At 37.5% G+C, this 23635-nt stretch overlaps 1 protein-coding gene across 4 annotated transcripts in view; it reads right to left on the minus strand.

Annotated features, from left to right (window-relative positions):
- Positions 1–23635, minus strand: part of sgip1a (SH3GL interacting endocytic adaptor 1a) — a 102399-nt gene that overhangs the window by 28602 nt on the left and 50162 nt on the right. For 3 of the 4 annotated variants that reach the window (XM_041790947.1, XM_041790944.1, XM_041790948.1), the window contains 10 exons: positions 14631–14694; positions 13851–13875; positions 11971–12030; positions 11454–11520; positions 8756–8934; positions 6115–6123; positions 4549–4560; positions 2242–2263; positions 2035–2125; positions 860–948 (listed from right to left, as the gene is read on the minus strand). In XM_041790947.1, coding sequence (XP_041646881.1) covers positions 860–948; positions 2035–2125; positions 2242–2263; positions 4549–4560; positions 6115–6123; positions 8756–8934; positions 11454–11520; positions 11971–12030; positions 13851–13875; positions 14631–14694 — 618 coding nt within the window. The remainder of the gene's footprint in view (positions 1–859; positions 949–2034; positions 2126–2241; positions 2264–4548; positions 4561–6114; positions 6124–8755; positions 8935–11453; positions 11521–11970; positions 12031–13850; positions 13876–14630; positions 14695–23635) is intronic. The other variant, XM_041790946.1, reaches the window with a different exon arrangement.

Raw genomic sequence — 23635 nt, forward strand, 5'->3', positions numbered from 1 at the left:
ACCACTTGTGAGGATGGTGGATAAAAATATCTTCATAGTTCAGTTCAGCAGCATCAAAAGCTACATTCCCCCAAATAAACATGATGCTGAATTAATAAATGTAACGAACACTGAACATCATAACCTTCTTACGGAGAGGATTTACTGCAGGACTGAACTTCAAAAACTCCCTGCTGAGGGTGGAAATTGCATAAACCATGACGACAAACTTAATCCATATCACAGGCTCCTGACTTGTGAAGATGAAACCAAAATAAATAAGTGAAATGTTGGCTGTGTCAAACGCAGGTCTGTCTTATTTGTCTGAATGAATGAATCCATAAAGGGAATTTGTGTCAAGTTGATGTTAGTTATGCTTGACATAGCAGTTGCATAACAGCTAAGAGCTCTTCCACAGCCTGTAGCCCTAAATCCTGCAGGATTGAGTGAGAGCGGGTGACAAGAGTCTGCATTTCAACAAGCTGCACTGTGTACATGGACACAACCTCCCAGTGTATCTCAACTTTGACCTTTGCAAAGACAGACGGAGTGACTCCACTAGTGCAGTAGAAAGCCTGAGGGAGGAACAAATGATGTCAGAGAACAAGGTGAGAGGGAGGGGGAGGAGGAGAGAAAGAAGACAGAGGGTATCTGCTGTGACAGCCAAGCAGCGCTGAGCGAAAAGCCTTAAAGAGACCAACAGTGTGTATTGAGAAAGCTTTTTACGTTGTTGTACTTTCTGTTCGACAGAAAAACTAAAGTGGTTAACACCTGTCAGCACATACAGATCTACAGTGGTTAACACACCTCAGCACATACAGATCTAAGAAGCAATGCAGACACAAACACAAAGTTACAAACAAACAGAAAGGACGCTTACCTTCAGTCTTTGGTTCTCCAAAGGCTGTTTCCAAAGGAGGTCCAAATAAGGCTGTGGTGTCTTCAGGGACCGTGGGTGTTGATTGACTGCTTTACCAGACAAAGGATGAAATTAGCAAAGAAGCTACATGACATAATGTCTACAGATAGGAACAGCTATACTTAAAAAATATCAAGAAACTCAAAGCATTTAGACTTAAATGCAACAGTACAGATTATATCAAGCTGTTTACTATCTAGTGTATAATTAATTACTAGTATTGACTTGTCATACATTTTATGAAAGACTTAAATGTATGTCTACTTGTTTAATTTGATGCCAGATTTTTAAGTGTTAACACAACCTTTTTATAGAGTTCAAGTCCCTATAGAATATATAAAGTGTTGTATATTTGATTAAGAGTTGGTTTTAAAAAATTAACTGCAGAGTTTGGGGTCCTACATAAATAAGTTCAACTGAAAACAGAAAATAGAAATAGGTGTGTAATATTTTGTGTGTAGACAATCAGGAAATAATGACATAGGCATGAGCGGCAGGGTTGTTTGCATTTATTGTTTTAAAGCTGATAAAATGCTTAGTATTTAAAATCCTATTGTTGCTTCTTTATATTCTTAATACTATGTTTTAACTATGAAAAGCACTTAAGGTGCTCTCTGTGTCAGTGAGCTCGATAAATAAACCTGCCTTGCCTTTATTTGTCTCCTTCATTTTGTTGATTTAAATATAATTTGAACCATTCCTGTGTCTTTTATTTTAAATGTTGGTCACATGAATGGTATCTCGCATACAGTTTCTCACTTTTGGGGGCATTTGGGGCCAGAGAGACAAGAATGGGAGAAGCCTTGTGCACTCTGCCACACAGGTTTTGGCAAAACTAAGCTTTCTGTGATATTTCTATGCAAATGTTTGATTACATTTTAAGGTTTTGCTGATCAGTGTAATCTGCAGTCAAAATTTAAATAGACAAACCTTCATTGGCTAACAACTGCATCCTATTTAAGGCATAGTAAAGGAGGAAAGGCCACTTGCACAATCTTTTTCAGAATAAAAACAGAAAACAGTGTAAACAAGAGAATGATAGACAGCAGAAAGGACCTGTGATGATGTGAACAGTTTGGCACACATAGCATCTTCAGAGTAAAATGCTAATGGACTGCCAACAGTGAAGCTCGTACCTGGGGGGTTGTGGTGCTGGAGCTGGTGCTGGGGCTGGGACCACAGTGGGTAAAGTGGTGACGACACGTCTTGGTCTGGCAATTTCCTCACCTGGAATCACAATTTAATTTTTGTTAACACCATGTAGCTCATAATCATGTCTGTAATTCACCATCATTAAAAGAGAAACATGGCTACAGTAAAACAAAACCAACAGCAATACTTACTTGATGTGTTCCTTTTTAGACCCTGTAAAATAAAAAATAAAGAGGGAAAAATGAAAACACAGAGACAAAGTACTTTAAAGAGAGAAAGATGGATGTATTTTTTGCTGTAACAACTTTTATAATTATATACTATGGTATATACTTTTTGTTCCATTGTTGAAAATAGATGCAACATTTGGATAATCAAAATATAGGCCGTATTTTCTGACAAAAAAAGCTGTTTATTCAATCAAACAAATGATAAAGAAATACGTACAATATTCTTCTGATTGAGATTAAATTAAAGTTGGGTACACATTACAAGAAAATCATGCTGATTTTAGGCATGATTCTGTCCTCTTCTAACCAAAGTATGCAAAACCCAGTTGTCTTATGGTTCAACAGATGATCTTGCAAGGTGAGATGTGTTGAGAGTGATTACACCCTCCCCAATCAGCTTGGAAAACAATATGACAATGTAAAAAATGTTCAGAAAGCCTGATGTGTGATGGGAACACTGAGGATAGCTGACTGAAGGAGGAAGCACAAAGAAAGACAACCATCGGGACAATAAAAATGCAAAGCATAAAGTTAGATGGACATCATAAATGGAAGAGCAATTTGTTGATTTGTAGCAGCAACACGTCTTTATACAACAGTAGTGGATACCACAATCCAACTAACAAGGAGAGAAGCTGGATGGAAATTGCTATGGTGATGGATGAAGCAGGTATTCAACTAGCCACCTGTTAACTTTAAAGCTGCATTTGACCAGAAGAAATTTGGAGTTCCTAGATTTGAGACTCTGGATGTTGGTGAATCAATCTGTTGGTGTGTGATGTGCTGAGTTTGTTATCTTATTGTACACCACACAAAATTAAAAAAAAACTGTAAATCTGTCATTGTATGTTGCCATGTGTGGAGTCTCTTATAAAAAAAGTTATTCAAATTTAAAAAGATCGTTTTATCTTGTGCAAGGCTTAACTAGATTTGTGAACATCTCTCTACACAGGAAAAGGCTGTACTGTTTGTTTTAATTCCCATGGTAAGCATGATGAGGCATTTTCATCTTTATTCATATGACAGCTAAAGAGAGTGAGGAAATAATGGGGGGAGATAATGGGGGATGACATGCAGCCAAAAAGGTTTTAATTTAGTTAAAAGATGGATTAAATGTTGTGCTTGTTTTGCCTTTGTTAGACTGTAGGCTAAGGAGACATGAATGTAAATAGCACAGAGATCTGGAAAGAGATGCAGCTAAAGTCATCTGTTAAGGCCCACTAGCAGGGAGACACTTTTAGCACTTTTGGATTCATTTCTTCTTTCAATATCCTGAATTAAATTTTTAACTGCCAACAGGTGCATGTTGTTGCAGTATTACTGAAGGTATCTCTTGTTAAAAGTAACTATTGTACATAGCGCTTACATTTCTTATACAACATTGGTCACTGGTTCTATGCATTAAAATACATTTGTTATACCTCATAAGTGTTTTGCCAAAACCACACATTTATTGAAAAAAGGCACAGAGAGCAAAAGCACAGTAGTCTCCCAGCAACCTTGTTAATCAATAAAGCAATGGAAATATCTGCAGTGTGTAAACAAACGTTTAAAATTCAATATCAAGAACATCGTTAGTATCGCATTTGAAAATGAAATGCAGGAAAAATTTGGAAAGCTTTGAAAACATGCTTTTGAAGTCTTAAAAAGCCAGCCCCTGGTAGCAGAGAACGTTTGAGGCTGATAAAGTTGGAGCAGAAGGAAGTTAAAGGAGAGATGAGTTTTGATGTTTGAAAAGAAGCAGCATGAAAATATTTCCTCTCCAGCTGTGACCTTAAACACCAGATTGTGAGCATGTGAATTCCCCATGAGAGGGACACAGGGAGCAGAGAAAGGCCACAGGCAGATATGTGGAGAGGAGGAGGTGGGGAGGGAAAGAGGGAGAAGGGAGCAGATGAGCGGAGAAGACACGGCGATGGGGAGTGACTGAAGGAAGAGATCAAAGGGTCCAGCTGTAAAAAGTGCAAATTTAATCCCACTACTGAGACCAAGCATGCAGCTAGTCCTGATGAAAACAAGTATACAAGCACACTTGTGATCTTGAGAATCTGAAAAAACAGAGTTAAATATTCATTTCTATATTCAAAAATTAATGTCAAAACAAATAAGATGGCAGTTATGACCCATCGCCTCAGCCACTGAACCCACCTACGCATTTTCTGTCTTATTCAATAAACTCCAAAGACAAGGTGACGAGCAAAAGGGTACAAGAAGCGTGTGACGTAACTGAAGGGTGACCCCAGGGTGACGGAAGAAAAGGACACTTACCGGGCTACGTCTCTGTGACCAGCAAAAAGGAAGAGAGAAGAGATACCTGGTCAGAGAGTGACAAATCAGTAAAGCAGACATCATGTGCATCAAGAGGAGAAGATTCTTTTTGGTCTGGCAGGTTAGATTTGGGAATGAAGATGATCACGAGTCAATCTTGTACTTTGGAAAAAAGAAGTTGCTTCTGCAGTCTTCTGAGGTTTTTGAACGTAAATGCAAATGGCTTATATTCCTGGTGGGAGATAGCTGAGGGCAAATTCAAAGTGATATGAGTGTTTGTGCATAAATCTTTGCCTTGCATTTATGTTGTAGAAAAACAAATTGTACCATTTAACTGTTTCAAGATAAATTAGGTTAAAAGCATAAAATGAAACATATCTGTTTGGGCTGCTTAAATTCCTCTCATTCCTGCTGAAACGTCTCCATCTGCCTGCGTCATTTCCGACTCACATCATCCTTTCTCTCCCTCCATTCCTCTCTTGCACTTGTTCTAGTTGTGCAGTGAGCCATGAGTGATTAAAGTGATGTAACACGGGGGCGGGACGTGTGGGCGGAAGGGATTAATTTTATTGGGTAAATTGGGGCACGGCATGGACAACACTCTTGGTCACAACCAATCATTTTCCTCCTGCTGTACGTAAACAGGAAGGGCGACAGGAAGTGTTAACAGCTACACACAGTGACCTTTTAGCCTCTGTTAGGGATTAACAAGACCTTTAACACACACCCAGATCTATACAGATACAGTGATGTTTCAAATGGTCTGCTCCAATCAATTATGCAACATTTGTGAATTAAAGAATGAACCAACAGTACATTAGCTTTCACATTCTGTTTTCAGTGCTTTTGATTACATAGTTAGGGAGTCTATGGTACATAAACAGTAATTTGCCTGAGGGAACTCTGCTTGTAGACCAGACTGTACATCATTTGCCTACACTGGCTGCACGTTTTATAATCAAGACAAATCCAGAATGTACGATTAAGGAAGGTATTTTGCTCCATGTTTGGTCATTTCCTGGTTGATATACTCAAAGAAAAGAGAAAAGGGAGGAATAAATTGCAAAGTTAGACCTAATTTTTATATTTTCTGACATATTTATTTCATCCCTGACCTTTTCCTCAATGCCGCTGCTGCAGCAGTCTGCTTACTTGGGCTGAGAGCTGTAATCTCCAGACTCCAGAACCAATTAAAATCAGATTTAAGATGTCTGATTCAGTGGAAACAACTTAAAAGCCATAGCTTTTGTACCCAAAGTATCCAGGAAAAAATGTGCCTTAGTAGAACACACATGCACATATTAATTAAAAGCACCACAGTGTAAAACTCCACAATAAATCACACTCACGGAGATCACACAATACCGGCCATCTTCCTTTATAACTGGCCCAATAATAAAACCTATAATTATATCACACTTGTCATCTGTAGTAAGCATATTTTCAGCAAGACTGAGTACATTTTAAGAGAAAACAGATGTATAAGCAGCAAATAGTGGGTGAAAGTGTAAACAGTTAAGACAAAAAAAGAAACATTGAACACAAGAGCAACCAAGGCAAGCTTACCGGACTCCTCTACAGCGGTTAGCAGCATAACAGAGAGCAAGAAAACAAAGAGAAACAAAAAAGAAGAAGAGGGGAAGGACAGTAAGTTAGGAGACTAGAGTAAAAAAAAAACCTTTTACCTACATCAACAACAATCACTAATACAAGCAACACTGATGCAATACTACAGCTCTTCACTCTCGTCCTACAAATTCCCCACTACTACCCCTGACTCGAGCATCAAATCCTCGAAAAGATTCAACATGACATGAGCTGTAAACCAGTGACTTCATGTCACTCTCTCACAAGCTTTTGTTCTTATGAATTATTCATAAAGTTTATGACAAAAATAACTGGTGCAATTAAGCTCAGTCTGTTAAACACAGCAATCAGTATCTACTACACAGTAGTTATAAAACTTAATGTGCTTTAGGATTTTACAACCACAGCTTTGCAATGTCATATGCACATATGGAAAACCAACTTTAAGGAGAAGATTAGAGTTTTATTCAGTATATTTCTCCAGAGGAGCACAGTGTAGTTCAGCTGGCTGTAAGCTGTTTTTAAGTCCATCTTGTTTTTGGAAGTAAGAGCATTAATGTTTGCATCTGAGGATAAAGTTTTACTGGATTAGCCAAAGAAAAAGGAAGACCTACAAAGAAAATCACATAAGGAGTGTTTACTTTAGAAACCTGGTTCTCTCTGGCCTCTCTTGCTCTTTTAATGCAGCCGTTTTATTGTCGGTCCACAGCCGAGGTTACCTAGAGTTGCCAGGGACTGGGAGTGACAGTGTGACTAATGAAATTTATGTGTCAGGGAGAGTTTGCCAAGGCAAACGTGATGCTAATTTGAACTGGTAGAGGTGAGGGTGGCAGTTTCGTAATCACAGCTACAAGCCAGTTATTCCACTGCTCAGTCTCTGTTCAAACTTAGGAAAGTCGAATGAATTGAAATTAATTTCTAAGGAGACTTTGGTCTTTTTTTTTTCACCTTAGTTGTATAGTTACAGCACAATTGTTTCAAAGCCCAATCTATCATAAAATGACCAAAACAACTAACAATTTCATCTTAAGCCAAGTTCAGACCAAAGATTCACAAGGAGATCAGTTGAAACTTGCAACTTCTTGTAACAGTCCACTCTGCAATATTGTAAACACCTGCCATTTCACATCTCTGCAACCCAAGGAGACGATGCATCATTTCAATGGCACTATCTCTCACAGTAACTACATTTAAACTGACTTATTTCTAAAGTTACAGCACAATAAAATCTATCTCTGCACATTAACTGGCTTTTGAGAACTGAGAATAAGAAATTTTCCAGATTTAGCTCCTGCAGCTTTGAATTCTCATGTAGAGCTGTGCATGATACAGGGCCGCGTGCAGCTGATATAACTGAGAGCCTTTCAAAACAAAACATTTCTATTTCTCTTTTTCTTAGAAAGGATTATAAAAGAAAGAAAGAAAAAAAAGATGTAATCATTTCCTAAATTTATAGCATGACTTTATCTGATGAAATTGGTATTAATAGCCTTTCGAAATGGGATTTCTTTTCCCCCTTTTTCATGTTTATCTGCTTGCGCCATCCTACAACCACCTGTCTGTGAGTGAATCGCAGGCAACTGCATCAGAGGATGTGATTTGAGCAGCAAAGCCAGTGATGTTATAAAAGAGTCACGTCCTGGATCTTTGTTCTGAACTTTTTTTTTTACTCATTAAAAAATAACAAAAATGGTTCTATATATAGATTACTTTTGTATGCTGATATAAGGAAACTTTAAAAAGCAGCAAAAAGGCAAAGTGAAAAACAGATAGATTTGTTAGTCAATAAGTAATCCTGAAATAAGAAGAGAACCGATCATCAAAATTATTCTTCATTAATCATCTGTTAATTGACCAATCACTTCAGCATTTTTTGTGAAAAACGACTCCAATGCTTTGCACCAAGCGCTTGCACAGAGACATTACCTGCATGGAAAGATGTTCACACCTGATCAGGTTAACAGAGCTAGCAGGCTGGATTAAATTATTGAGTCCACAAGCTCAAATGACCACAAGCAATCTCACTGTACAGCAGACTGACTCACAGCTTCTATGTGCCCACTTTCCTACCTGAATTATTCAAGATGGACACCCAAGCTAACTATCCTCTCTGAAGAACTGAGGGATTATGGGTAGGGGTCAGAAAGGTAGGAGAGGCCCAAGCCTGTTGTAGAGTCTCACTGCTTGTTAAAGGTTTACTTGTGCTTGAATTTAGTTATATCGACTGAGCTGTATCACTTCCAAGGAAAGCCTCATACCCTGATGTTTAACAATGACTCCGTCAAAAAACGTATGTTGTGGGAATATTTAGAATATTGTGTTGAATGACACCAAGGTAAACGGATAAGGACTAAATGAAGCAGTGATTCATTTGTAGCTTTCATTGATAGTAAAACAAAAACTGTGGGATAAAGCGAACAAAAGAACAGAATATTTGCTGCAGAGAAAGAGAAGCTTTGTAGATATGGCACACAACACAGAGGGACTTACAGCAATACCTTAATCTATAAACTAAAGGAAGTTGAGGGGGTGAGAAGGGGGATTTTTTACATATCTATTTTACACATTTTAACCCTTTTTCTTTAACAGCCAGCTGTGTGTCAACAGAAAGCTCACTCACCAGAGGAGATGGAGACAGGGCTATGTTGCCTATTGAGGCTTTGAGTTCGTCGACCGAGGGTGCTGTCACAACTTGATCGGCCGGCAGAGGCTTGATCTTGATCTTGAATTTTTTCCTGTGGTCCTCCTCTTCTTCTGACTCGTCAGAGGAAAAGAAGTGGCTCTTTTTGGTGGTGGGCAGTAGTGAGGGGTCAAGGAAAACAATTCTCCTGAAAAAATCTAGGAAACATTTTACATCTGACTTGTACAAAATTATAATGGCAACTACTGTAGGGCCCTATGAAATACATTTTATTTCTTGCTAAATTCTGTTTTTTTTTTCCAAATTCCATTTTTATATTTTGGAATTCCGTTTTTTAACATTTCTACTAATTTTACCAAAAAAAGAGAGTGTCTTGTTTAAGTAAATTAATAAAATGTTCACTAATTAGAGATCTATTATTTAGAAATAACCCTAAATTTATTGAAAAAGGGCCACAGTTGGCCCAGGAGCCGTTGTTTGGATAACACTGATGTAAAATAAATATAACCAGTGCAACAGTCAGCTATTGCCAACATTTTAGGACACATCCACGTGTATAATCACATCCTAACTGATGTTTATAATGTAAATTAAGAAATCCTTCTGTTCTCCCAAAGTAAGTAAACCTGTTACCTAAACTTTTCTTTGCTCTCTCAGTCTGTAACAGTCCATGCAGTTCACACCTCTCACTCTCCGTGACTCTCTGGTGTGGTGAGGGAAAATAACTCGAAGCACGGATGAGTTTTCTTGAAGGTGCAACATTATGTCACACGGTATTGCCCCGTGTTGAGCTACGTGATGTTTGCCTGTGTTCCTTGCAGTTGCTTTGACATGCTTTGTGTTGTTTAGGAGGGGGCAGGGGGCAGGGTCAGTGTTTGTGCAGTGAGGCACAAGTTGTGCCACACTTTAGAGTTCCCCCCAAACATAATCCTGAGATATATGTTCATCTTTCTAAAAAACACAGCATTTTCAGTCAAATTCATTCGCAATTTCTGTGTTAAATTGTAAATTCCATTTTTATCGGCCAATTCCATGATTCCGTTAACACGGAGGGCCCTAAATACTACTGCACAAAATGTGTCAAGACAGAGAAAATTCATCCTTGTTTAAAACAAACTTACTACTTTTATTACCATCTTCAAATGTGAAACAATCCATTTCTCCCTTCCTCTGTCATTGCTACCATGTTTAGCATGAGTTTTTTGTATATTTATTTAGTTTTTTAAAATGTATTTATAGGCCCAGCAAGAGATGGGCATTCAAAATGAGCTACAGCTATTAATGCTAAAGACAATGGTTTGTTCATTTCATTATTAAACCATTTATTTATTCATAATTCTTCCCATACAAATAAACATTGAACAATTATGTTTTTCTCTTCCTTATTTAAACATAGTGTTGATTCAAACGGGGGCTTAAAGGTATTGGGAAGGAGGAAATGGTAATATTTATTTGTTCTATGATATAAAAAAATTACAGGATGTTATTCCAAACAAATGCAATAAGTTTATAAAACTTAAATGTTGGCAATTTACACTAGAATCTTAAAATAATAATTGAATTATTTTTTTACCTTCAGCTTTTTTCCAGGCTCACATTTAATGAAATAAAAATTTGTGATGCAAAACTGTTCTTCATAATGTGTAATGATATGAAATATGATAAATAAAATACCACTGAAGAATCTGTATTAGCTTTAGCTATAGCGGCATGCAACATGTTTCTCATGAATGAAAAATAAAAGAAGCATTTTTAACAATGAATGTAAAAAAAATTGTCTGAGGGTAACTAATAGCCGGCCTAAAATTACATTTGTAACATGAGTATGGTGGGTGGTAAAGCAGTGCTTGTTTCTTAAAAGTGGACTTTTCTTTATTTCCGCTATGAATGTAGACCTTTTTGATGTGTTTACTGTGAAAGCTCTTAATGTGATCATGTTAAAACAATACTAAAGTCATAATTTAAACCAATTTATTTTGTAAGACTTGTTTAAAAGTCATTGCTTCTAAAAATCCTTTCTGTCTACCATTAAAATTTGAGTAAGAGGTACATTCAGATGCAAGAATTAATGTTAGTAATTTTCAGGTATGACAATTACACAACAGAAATATATAAAATGTCAAATTTAGGACTTAATTTGCAGCATGCCTTCCCAGTAGGATTGGGGTGTATGCCTCCTTCTAGGAGTTTATTGCAAATAGTTGAGTGTAGTTTCATCATCAAAACAAATGGCCCCAGAAAAGAAAAGCTGACAGCACTGCTGCTTCTAATAATGTGAAAATTTCAGTCTGTGCCTAATGAGGAAGTAACGTAGCTTTTTCACACATTTCCACTTCATTCTCAGGTCTGGGACATCATGACTCATTCTTCTGAAGGTGCGTTCTTCATGTCCTTTATTTAGATCTTTGCTAAGTGGATTCAGTGTTCCTCAAGTCATGATTCATATGGATTTCATTGTAATACATAAGGATCTTTGATTATTTAGATTAAAGCCCACTGATTTGGCAGTCCTGCTATTTTACTATAAGAATAAGATTTTTGAGAAAGTGTTCTCCTTTAGGAATGCACCAACTTGACAAATCTTAGACAAAAATTGGAAGCAATCCTTTTTGTGAGTTTAAGTAAGTTGGCAAACAAAAAGAAAGACAAAGAACAAATCAAGCATTGCAAAGGATATCTCCCTCTTCTGAATCATCATCATCTGGTCTGATGCTGTAACCCTCATCATCCACCTTGGGAGAATTCTGAAACAAACAGTGACTCTGTATTAATCTCTTTAAATGTTATCAGAGACACAGCAGTTAGTTCAGAGAGTGCCTGAGGTTATTTTAACTGCAGTTAAAGTTTACACTGATGTAATCAGCAATAATTCATACTGAGACTCTCAATCATAACAAATGCTGTTTTCCCTGCCAAATGAATCATGACCAAATGCTTATCGGCAAAGTCATAACCTGGATCTAAAATCAAAGCAATGTAATTATGTCAAAAATGAAAACAGATAAACCATCAACATGTTTTACTATCGGTTAATGCTTTGAACATGCTTTGTTTGTAAATCTGTCAATAGATCATTGATTTTACAAAAACATAAATCAATATTATGGGCTCATCAAAATTTTATAACAACAAATAAGAGTACAAGTTTATCAAAAATAACTAGGTAATGATTATAACCCTCTTATATAACTTACATATCTGTCCCAGTCGATGTCTCCATAGAAGCCATTAGGGGCCCCGTTTGTCTTCTGAGCCTGAGAAAGAGAACTTGATTAAACTCTTCCCTGACAGTGACAGTATAGAGTATTCTGCACTGCTGAGCTTGACCACAGGTGTTTTTTTGTTAGCTACTGTTTCTTTGTAACTAAGGTGCACCTATAAGCACCCTTCAGTTACTGCTATAATAAACTGTTTAGATAACTTAAAATGTTAAACATGAAGTGTTTAGGAGGAGAACATGCTAAAATATACCACAATGATCTTTTTTGCTGGAACTTTGCTTTAACTGTCTCAGTTAAACAAAACTTCTCTCTGAATCTTCAATCTCTGAATTTGAACTAGAATAAAACACAACTGTTCATTTTTTTAAAAAGATAAAACCTTAAAATAAATGTAAAACTAGTCTCTGGATCCTAGATCTTTTGATGTATAAAATTAAGCTGAAATCTTTTACAAAGCTAACAGTTCTTGTGCAAAAATATGCATGCCTTGCATGAAGTCACTGTTCAACAGACGTTGCATGTTGCGCTGTTTGTGTCGTTTTTTGGGAAATAAAGCCACACTTTCCACTTTAGCTTGTTACTGTGACTGTCCGTTATGTTTACTGTCTCTACTTCTCAAGAGGTATCTGGCTGCAAATCCTCTTGTGGCACTTCTCTGTTCTTGTTTACCTCTCATGAGACTGTGTTTTTCAGACATGTGGAAGGAAAGCATTAATAAGGGAATTGTTGAGGTTAAATGTTAATGATGTCAAAGGACTGAAACAACTGGAACCAGTCCTCAGCTCCCTTCCTTGCTGTTTATGTACGCTTCCCACATGAACTCACAGTTTTCCCACGATATTGTGATCTCAAGTCTCCAGCTGCTCAGGGCTGCACTGCGCCCCAGAAATGCTTCCAGTGGGCAAGGGAGCACCCACCAAAGCCAAAGCAAATTGCTACACGACCGTAAGACAGTGCAAAACAAGTATGCAAAACTTGGTTTGGAGTGTGACTGCAGAAAATCTCTTTTTTAAGGGCCAAGTAGCCCTAGCACTTCACCCTACCCCTCCTTTCAAACAGAATCGAAAATACTAACCCTAGCCGTAAATGAGCAAAATGTAAAGGTAGAGCTAGGTGATAGGGGCAAGGGGTGTATTTTGATTTGAGTCTAAGACTTGAATTGATAGCAAATAGCAAACCTATTATTTTTATTCTAATCTGAAGCATGTGTGTTTACTTACAGGACTCTTGGACCTTATGATAATGAATAAATTTCAATATTAGGTATTGCCTGCACTGTATTTCCTGTCTATGTGATGTCTTGTGTACAACGTTGGCATCTTGTTCAGCCCCCTTCTTTGCTGTTGTTTTTTTTTTTTTTATCATAGTTTTACTGCTACTGTAAAACTGTAGATAAATTCAGAATTAAAACTAAATGTTTCTTGTTCACTTATGACCTAATAATCACAATGAATACTAGAATTTAACAATATTTCTCTTAAGTTCCTCCCATTGTGTACTCATGAGGATATATTTTGCCCTTCTTGTCTTATCCCAAAGCCTTCTAATAGCCTGCTAATAAACAGAGAGCTGAGACAGCACAACACTAGTGTCTGACTAATGAGTCTATGAATGAACTCTGAAGTCTATACATCTACACTAACTACTCTAGAGGTAAATCTACTCCACAAGGCTACACACTAGAGATCAGTACCGATTCAACCTCTTGGGGTTCCTGGTAAGTTGAAACAAAGAAAAGAAATAATATACCACATAGTCATTATCAAACTGATTTCCTCCAAACATAAATGTGCAAAGTGAATAAAATAATGAATGGATACGCAGATAAATATTGAACATTATCTGTTACTTACACCCCCGTCTCTGTCTGGGGACCCCCTGTGAGAAGAGAGAGAGGGGAAAGCATAAAAGTCCCTTCACATCCAAGTTTTTCCACTTTGAAAATGAAGTGCTTCGCTGATTAGTCAAGCAAAAATATTTGAAAGGAAGCATTCAAAGAAAACACGGTTACACCAGTCCCACACAAACACGCATTGAGTCAGAAATTACACTCTCACAGACTTCATCATCAGCATCCCAGATTGGATAAACAACTGTGAAAAACTGGCATGCTTAAAAATCATAAGCAATCTATTTGCACTATTCAGCCATATTTTGAGCCTGTAGTATTTGCTTACAGTTTGTTTACAACATTTCTAATCATTTTGTCATGGTATGACAAAAATAGAGTGAACTGAATAAAAATAACCAATTTTAAATATATCATAAATATAGTATATCTCAAATATACTAAGGATTTTATAGTTTCATATCAATATATCAGATATGGAGTAGTAGTAGTACACCTGAGTAAACCTATTCACCTGTGCTAATATAATAAGTCTAATAATTATAAGACAAGGTGCTTGCTTAATACTAATCCTGTAATTGTTCTCACTTATTGTAAGCCCTTCATTTTGCTGTTAAATATCTGAAGCTGTCAAGCATTTCTTATTCTTAAAATTACCTCCTTCAGTTCAGAGGTTTTCTCCAAGACTCTGGTCAACTGTACAGCATCATTCTTGGTTGAGGAACAGCTAATATGCTCAGTTTTTGGATAACACAGTACACAAGAAGAGAGAGTCACGACTTACGTGGAGTCATTGTCCTTCTCTTTCTTCCGTATCCCGAAGGCCTTCCTTGTACGTTTTTTCAATCCTGAAGAGAAAGGACAAATAAAGAGGAAACAGGTAAGATATTGTATGATAAGATACCAGCAGCATGGCTAAAATGTGGTGTTTGTGGGTGGGTTAAAGGGCAGTCAGCTGTCCCACATCCATCAACTGGGAGATTAAAAGCAGTGTTTTTATGTATTATTCAGTGAGTAGCTGCATCACTGTGAAAGCAAACACCTTTTATCAGAGTTGAAAATGTGTTCATGGTCGCTGCAGATGGACAAACAGCCTTGCAATTCTCAAGGTATTATTAGGAAATAGAAAATTCATTAGCACTGTGAAAATCAATCTGCCAAGAATTACACAAGAATAGCCGAGACAGCCATGAAGCAACAAGGAAGGTCAGACAGTGATCCATAATGCTTGATATAGTACACTGAAGTCCTGATTCTCCTCCTGCCTGTTTAAATCAGGACTTAGTAAAACTTCGGCTGAGGAAGTAAACGAGACTCACTGTCCCTCGCCTGAAGATGATTAAAAATTCCAGTTAATGAGAGATTTTTAACTGTCATTTTGCAGGTTGGCTGAATTTTAAAGGAGTAAATTACATTTAGACATACACATATGATGAATAAAATAAGAAAACTAAAGCAGTAACAAGTGGTTATTATAATTAATAGAGGAAAACTGGAAACATGCATCAGAAAATGTGTAGAAAAAAAGAGAACACGAGTTTACAGTGTAAATGTTGCAGATGGATTGTATTGCACATATGCATACACAAACATAAAATGTGTGACTAAAGAATGTAAGGCATAAACAAAGACATCCAATAAACAGCTGAGGTAATGGAGCTGTTCAATGATCAACAACACAAATGAGGCTTGTGTGGTTAAAGCAACAGCTGTATTGGTCAGTTTTGAAATGCTTTAAATTCAAACCATTTTTCCCATTAGGTAGTTTGGAGTATGCAAACCGAACCCTAGGACCTCTCCTCAGCATAGGTTTGCAGAGTTTGTTAATGCGATCCAGCTTTTTACATTACCATTCTGGTAACATGTAATCCTTGAGCTGCTCCAGCATTATACCCAGAACTTATTGCCTGCAGAAGTTGCTCAACTGTTTGAAAAATCACAGTATTCAAGTTCATGTGAGGAACTTTTGATGGTGTCGTTTTGAGTATCCTCTTTGGACGAAGCAGATTCTCTTATCTTTTTCATGATTTGGTTTTGTTCATGCCTAAGTAAACTAATTTTTGATTTTTATTGGGGGGTGACATCCTTCAGTCAGTTGGTTGATGATATATCATAAGGAAGACAGAGAAAGAGAGAGCTGCAACGAGTGGGAGGGTATGTGCACAGTGGCAGACGATCAAGAAAGAGTGAACACTAGTAGACAAAGCATTAGGCTGAAACAGAAAAATTAGACATTATTTTATGATTAATTCACACACGTTACGCTCTTACAAACTAGGAAACACAACGCTAATGTGCAAAGAGAGCAAGACTAAGTTTAATATAGCTGCTAAAGCTGTGCTGGCAGAGCTGCTCTGCTCTCTGTTACAGTCTCTTCCCTGCAAAGCATGGACAGCAAATACGTTTTCTTAAGCCCCTTTATCATCTCATTAAACGTCATTAACGTTAATGTCTGTAACAGACAGATAGAGGCAGAGGAGATGGACAGCGATGTCTCCTGGTCCCTAAAATTTTTCTTTTTTTATATTCCAACCTGCAGACTTCTTTTCAGTTTATCTCAGTAAATGTATGGACAGTATTTATGTATATAAATTACACACTGCAGCCTGAAACAAGATAATGTTTATTATAATTGTTATAAGTAAGACATAATCACAAGAAGTCATTTTGTTTTAACTTAGAGAGAGGAGGGTGAGTGCTACACAGGGTCAAAAGGGTACTTCAGTCACAATCCATGTCAAGTTTATTCTCGCTCTAATACAGATGAAATCATTGAATTGCTCCAATATGCCAAAGCAAACACCTCAAAAGCTCCTGGCTTGTTCTTACCCCAGATGAAAGCCCAGTTGTCCCCCTCCATTTCTTTTTTTTGACAGCTCCTCGACTTTCATTATTCCTCCTCTTTGTGTGGTTATGAACTCATCACACCCTCCTACAATCTTCCTCACTCCACACAGAGATACACTCTGAGCCTGGGAGCAGGAACCTGATGCTACCTGCTGCTAACCTACACACATGAAAGCACATCCATGCACACGCCCACACACATATAGGGTATCATGACTCTGTTCTTGATCTGCAATTGCTACTCAAATTCAACTCCAGTGACTATACCCATGGTTAAAGAAAAGTAATCATTTGTTATATCACAAACAATTATAATGGCTGTAATCTTTTATCCATATGACTGCAGTTAAATTGGGAAACTGATCCAGAAAGGCAGCTGTAAGTGGGGACAAGAGTGACCCACAATATCACTGTATCTATCCAGCAAGTAATTCAGCCTTGCATCTTATGGACCCAATCAAAGCAGAGAAAGAGCAAGAATACACTGACAGAAGGAGATCTGATGTAAGAAAGCAGCACCTGTTTCCATAAAAACTACCATAATTAGTCAGTCCTCTGAGAAGAACAAAAAAGTTGTTTAAGCATTTTTGCATGTCTCAAAATTGATGTCTTTATCTCATGAAGAAAAATACCTTAGTAGGGAGCATGCTGAAAGCAACATACTGTTTGCGTGGGTGCTTGTGAGTGAATGTTGTTTTGTCATTCTGTTTGCATGATGGCGCCTTCCTCCCCATAACTGAGATCAAGTTTATTCCCTAAAGTACTAGCAGATTGATTTCTGTGAAGCTTCTTTCATTCTAGGGTTGACAGCTTCCCTATTTCGGATCTCGGTAGGGCGGGTGAGGACATAGCGTGCTCTTTCAGCCTACAGGGAGGGAGTTTTAATTGTTCCTTCAACAGCTGTTCTTCTAAGCCAACTGAGTTTCAACACTTCATTTAGAGCTTCTACAGCTTATGTGCTGACATGCTATTGAGTTGATTCTCCCAACTGTTGCTTAAATCTGTTTTTTTTTTTTTTGGGGGGGGGGGGGGTCATGTAATTCAGGAGTAAAATCCTATCCACTACACTGTGTCTAAGTTTATTGATATACCAAAGGATTTACTGTCAAAAATCTGTTTGTGTCATTCATAAAGGTTCTCTTTTTTACTTCCTACTCCTCCTAGTTCAACTTGTATCTCATGAGAATCTTTTGGTTGCTTTTTGCTGTGTATAGGTGTACCAACTCAAAAAATCTTTTTCAAATCGAAGTCTTGCCTTTTTATACTGCAATGGCTTATTTACTAAGAAGCATATTTATGTACAAGTGCATCTTGTTATAGGCTGAAACTGAGATTTTCAAAAAAAAGTATTCACCCCTTGAATGTTTTACCATTTATTGAATTTATAAATCACTCGTCAAAATAATTTGGCTTTTTTGGCAGAAAAAAATGACAAAAATACATATTTAATGTCAAAGTGAGAACAGTTTTCTACAAAGTAAGGCCAATCAAATAGAAATATGTAAAGTAAAATAAGTGACTGCTTAAATATTCACCCCCTTCAAGTCAGTATTTAGTAAATGCACATTTGGCTGCAATCCCAGCTCGGAGTCAGTGTGGATATGTCTAAATCAGGCTTGTGCACCTGTACTTTGCAAATTTACTCTTTTTTTTTTTTTTTTTTTTTTTTGTGCAAAACTGCTCAATCTCTGGCAGGTTGTACAGGGACCGAGTGTGAACCGCCTGTTTCAAGTCCAGCCACAAATTCTCTATTGGATGAAGTCTGGGCTTTGACTCAGCCTTGTTGTCTTTGAACCATTTCTATGTAGCTTTTGCTGTGAATGCTTCAAGTCCTTGTCTTGCTAGAAAATAAACATTAACCAAGCAATAGTTCTCTTGCAGACTGAATAAAGATTGTCCTCCAGGATTTTTCTGTATTTTTCATGCATTCACTTAACCCTCTACCTTCCAGGGCTGGCTGTTGAGAAGGATCCCCACAGTATGATGCTGCCACCACTGTGCATCACAGTGGGGAGGGTGTGTTTGTGTGGTGTTTGGTGCCAAACATAGCATCTTGTCTGAGAACTTCTACTTGACCATGGAGTCTCCCACTTGCCTTTTGGTAAACTCTAGTAGAGATTTAATATAAGTTCTTTTTAACAGTGGCTCTATCTTCACCACGCTCCCATAAAGCTTTGACTGACAAAGAACCCGGGCAACAGTTGTTGTATGGAGAGATTATCCCATCAGATGCTGAAGCTTAAAACTCCTTCAGAGTAGTCATAGGTGTCTTGGTGGCCACTCTTCAAGGCCAAATTACAACCATGACTGATTTTTAAAATGAATAAAAAGGTAAAACTTCAATGGGGGTGAATAGGTACTGTGTATCCTAATTTGTTGCGTCTCTGTTGACCTATCTTCTTTTCGATACTACGGTCTCTTCCCCAAAGAAAATCCAGCTTTCCCCTCAGCAAGAGTAGAGGGGTTCACAGCACTGGTTGTGGAAGAATATTTTGTGTATTGTGTGTTCATTATATGAAACATTGCAGTTGTAAAATGTCAACAGAAAGTCTGCATTTAAATCTAAATATTTACTCAACTTTTAATTGTTTAATATCTTTAATTTTTTTTGACTCTTTCTAGTGGTTTGCTTTATTTTACTGGCTTTATGAGAATTTTAATGGCATTTTTATACATAATGGCCTTTTGCATAACAAGGTATGTCCTCCTATGGAGCCCACAATGTGCCTGAAGTGCATTTTAAACTGTGTTTCATCTTTTTTTTGCTGTAGAGGCAGGAATGAATGACACTAGTCATGCCAATTAAAGAAGAAATTCAAAACAACATAAACTTCTCTTCATTCTTTCTTAAGTTAAATGACTTCATCTCTGTTATCAAAGAGCGCAACCAAGCACACAGTATGAAACAGAAAATGATGCAGGAATATAATTGTATTCGTACATGAATGAACAGATCAGCATTATTTGATGATAATGCAATAACGATAACGATAACGATAACAATAACGATATAAAGTAGTAGTAGAAGTAAAGCAGGACCTAAATCTGATTGGATGACGTTGATGCAAAAGGATACATGAATGTGTATGGCTTAATCAACAGAGAGTGAAATAACACAGCATGCCTTACACACTGTTTAATGACAAAATGGTTTCCGCTCAGAGGGATGCTAGCACAAGTGCTAACATAATTACCTGTCTGTTCTGAAGACACAGTAATGTAATTCCAGGAAAAGCCAAAGGACAGGAAGCCAAGCAGGACAGGACGCTGCCAAGCCTAAAAAATACTACTTGTCAACTCCAGAGCCGCAATGCACTGACCAGAGAAACACATAAAAGTTTTGGGCTGTAGAGAAAAAAAAACTCTTCTTTTCTCTTGGGTGTCCATGGAAAGGGGTTTTCTAAGGAACATTTTTCCAAAGTAATGTTTATTTGGTGTCTGAAAAGAGTTATAGGTTTAAAAAGAATGGGAAGTTAACATTAGAAAGGGTCCCATGTAGTGAAAACAAACCGTAACACGGGGGGAAACACCACTCTGAGCAGCATGCAGTGTGTTATTATAATAATAGCTGTGAGGTCCACCTTTCAACCTTGAACAGGATGAGGTCTGCACTAACACTGCCTTCAATAAAAACAACATCTTAAAACACAGCAATTATAGCTTTGTCCCATTATTAAATCGAGTACACGTGCACATGAGCACATTCAAAGCTTTTACCAGCAGAATGCAGATTTACACCTGAGAGCTCTTGGGGAAAAACAAGCAGATGTTGTACTGCTTTAGTTTTCACAAACTGAAGCTGAAGAACACTGAGTATTTGTTTCAGAGAAAGAGCAAAGCAGGTTTTTTCAAGGCAATAACCAGGAGATGACCAGTAATGATAAATCTCATTTAATTCCAGTTGTATTTATATAGTACTTGAAAAAACTAAAGTTTAAATTAAAAATATTCTTTTGTCAGGGAGAAGGCCCAAGTTAGACTTTTGCTGGCTATTTGTTGCCATTTAGTTTTAGTTAGAACAGGTTAACACTGATAAAGCTGCAGTTGTGTGACATTGTAAAATCCTTGAAACACAAGGTTTTTGTCTGTTCTACTTTCTTGAAAGTTGAACTTTACAGAATCTTTTTACACTAATATAATACATTGGATGTTTGTAAGAGTGGTATAGGCTGAGTAGCACTCGAGTTACAGTTATGATTCAGTCTTTTACATCTATTTTATGTCTCTCAAACACAAACACTCTCCTCACATTCAAAACTCTATTTATTGAAGATTTTGTCAAAAACTGATTTTTGGATTTCTAGGTGTGGCATTTCAACATGGTATTATGTATGTATCATTCTAATTTCTGAGCTGACCTGAATGCATCGTATATGACTGTCTTTCATCTTTTTAAGTCCACTAAATAACTTATTTTTCTGCCGATCCCACCGCAGATTTCAAGAAAATGAGCTTGCTACAAAGACTGAGAGCACTTTTCAGTACTGATCTCAGCAGATGAAGAAGAACATTGTCCTGTTGCAGCTGAAGCGTGTGTCGTTATTATTAAGGGTGGGAAACACTACTGGCCCTACGATACAACATTAACACGATGCTTGGGTCACGATTCGATATTATTGCGATTTCAAACATTTTGCAATACAGTCAGTATTGCAATACCATATATTGTGATATACTGTGATACATACCAATTTTTCAGCTGTTTAGCTGATCTAGCATTACTCTTGCCCTCATGTTTGTCATATTTCTGCAGTTTTTTAATTTCATGTAGCACTTCTTGCAAACTTCATGTGTCATGTCCATCTCATTTGTGCCCTGCTTGCATTCCTAATGTCCTTCCCCTGGTGCTGCCATGTTTGTTGTACTAACTTTCTCCTGCTCTATGACTGTCACCTCTGTTGACCTCACCGGACAAACAACTCTCCAAACAATTGACTTTATTTTTTTCATTATCATTATCAATTTGATTTGAAAAATAGATACTTGGTGGATGAGATGATACGATATATCACCAGACAAAATATCGCGATACTATGCTGTATCGATTTTTTCCTCCCATCCCTAGTTATTACAAGGGCATGCTACTTACAACCCTGCTAAAATCTTTTATTCTCAAAGGAACCATTGAGGGTACAGCATATTTGTTTGATTTGATGCACAATACTGATGTGCTTTAGCATATGCTCCCCATGCAAGAACTGATGTTTTACTTCAGTGATATCATGAAATGATGCCAAGTCGCAGAACCTCTTTACAGACCTTGGTTTTGTTCTACATCCCTTCTAATGTCTGCACTAAACTAGAAGAAGCATTGAGTATGTAAACCTGCCTCTGTTGCTATTGTGTGATTTTGATTTTTCTGTAGCCTTGTATATACTAACATACAAGGCATCACACTTTTCTCTGCGGATGCAAACACAAGTATGCAAAAAAAAAAGAAAAAAAAAAAAAGAAAGAAAAAGGATATCACACACATGCATGCCCCAACATACAGCTGCAGAAACATCCTTTTTTAAAGGTAAAGCCTTGCTTCCAAACAAACAGAGCAGAAGCTGTTTAACAAGCTTCTCTGAAGGGGAAAGAGATGAAGAGGCCCTATAGGCCAACCAACAAAAAACACACACACACACACAGCTTGTGCTGGCAACCACAGCTGAGCGGGCCAGACCAGGCCACTCCAGACTCTGGATGAGAGACCTGTGCTGCTGTGCATAGTAAGTGGGAAGGACAATAATACACCATTGAGACAGAGAAGCAGACGAGTGGTGTTGGTTTTTAAAATCATCATCTTTTCTGGATGTCATTTCTTCATATCTTATACTTTAATACATCTCATTTACTTGTCTTTTCTGCTTTCTTTCAATGCTCTGACTCTCTGTTTTTAACTCTGTAAAGCACTATGAATTACTCTATGTATGAATGGTGCTATAGAAATAAATTTGCCTTGCCTAAAAACCCAAGTAGTGAGGCTTTTAAATGCTAATCTGAAAAGTAAAATGACCACCTTGGGCCCCATTTGTTGCATGTTTCACAAGTCAAATACAAAGAAAGCTGATGATATTCTTGATCTAATAGCAGCATTTCTATATTGTTTAACTCCCAAAAAGCAGCTGAGAAGAAAGCTAGAGTTTAGAACGATTTGTTGTGTGCGTGTTGGTATTAAGTGAAGCTGTAAACTTAGCACAAGGAGAAACATGGAGAGCCACAAACAGGCAGGCACACAGGTTAACAGTCAAAGAGACAAGTAATTAGGAGAAGAGAATGAAGGCTGGCAGGAACATAAACAAGCAGACAGAAAAACATGCAGACTGAAGGCTTTAAGAATCAGTGAGAAGTGAGACAGAAATGCAGGCAGATTGACATGCAGTACTGTAGATAGAGACAGACCGGCGTACTGCACTCGGGATGTTTAAAAGGCCCTTTCGTTGGGAGTAGCTCATCCATCTCCCCGGGCCTTAGTGCTAGGATGAGGAGGATGCAGGTGAGGACAGAAAAGCTGCTAAACACAGGCAGAAACACTAAGAATGACCTAGCAATGCTGCAAGGATGCTGAGGCAGAAAAATATTCCAAGAACATGCAGAGACACGTGCAGCTATGTGAGTGCAGCCTCCATTTTAAGTCATGCACTGTTTCCATGGGCCTGCATGGAGCTAAAAATATGATCAGGACTCTCGACACTGAAGTGTATCATTCAAAAAGGTAGAGCAGAAGAGACTTGAGAAAGCTGCAATCACTTATTCAAAACATGAAAACATAAACCGTATTCTTGTATCTCATCTGCTGCTCTCACATAATCAACCTTATGAAATGAAGCAATGTGCCTTCTGATATAATTTATGTAGATATATGTCAATTAATTCAAGCAATTCTAATATTTGCTCAAGCACAGACAAAATCATTCAGACTCTCCCACTGTTTTCACACTCACTACAAATACTCAA

The sequence above is a fragment of the Cheilinus undulatus genome, linkage group 7, assembly GCF_018320785.1.
Source record: "Cheilinus undulatus linkage group 7, ASM1832078v1, whole genome shotgun sequence".
NCBI classification, from domain to species: domain Eukaryota; kingdom Metazoa; phylum Chordata; class Actinopteri; order Labriformes; family Labridae; genus Cheilinus; species Cheilinus undulatus.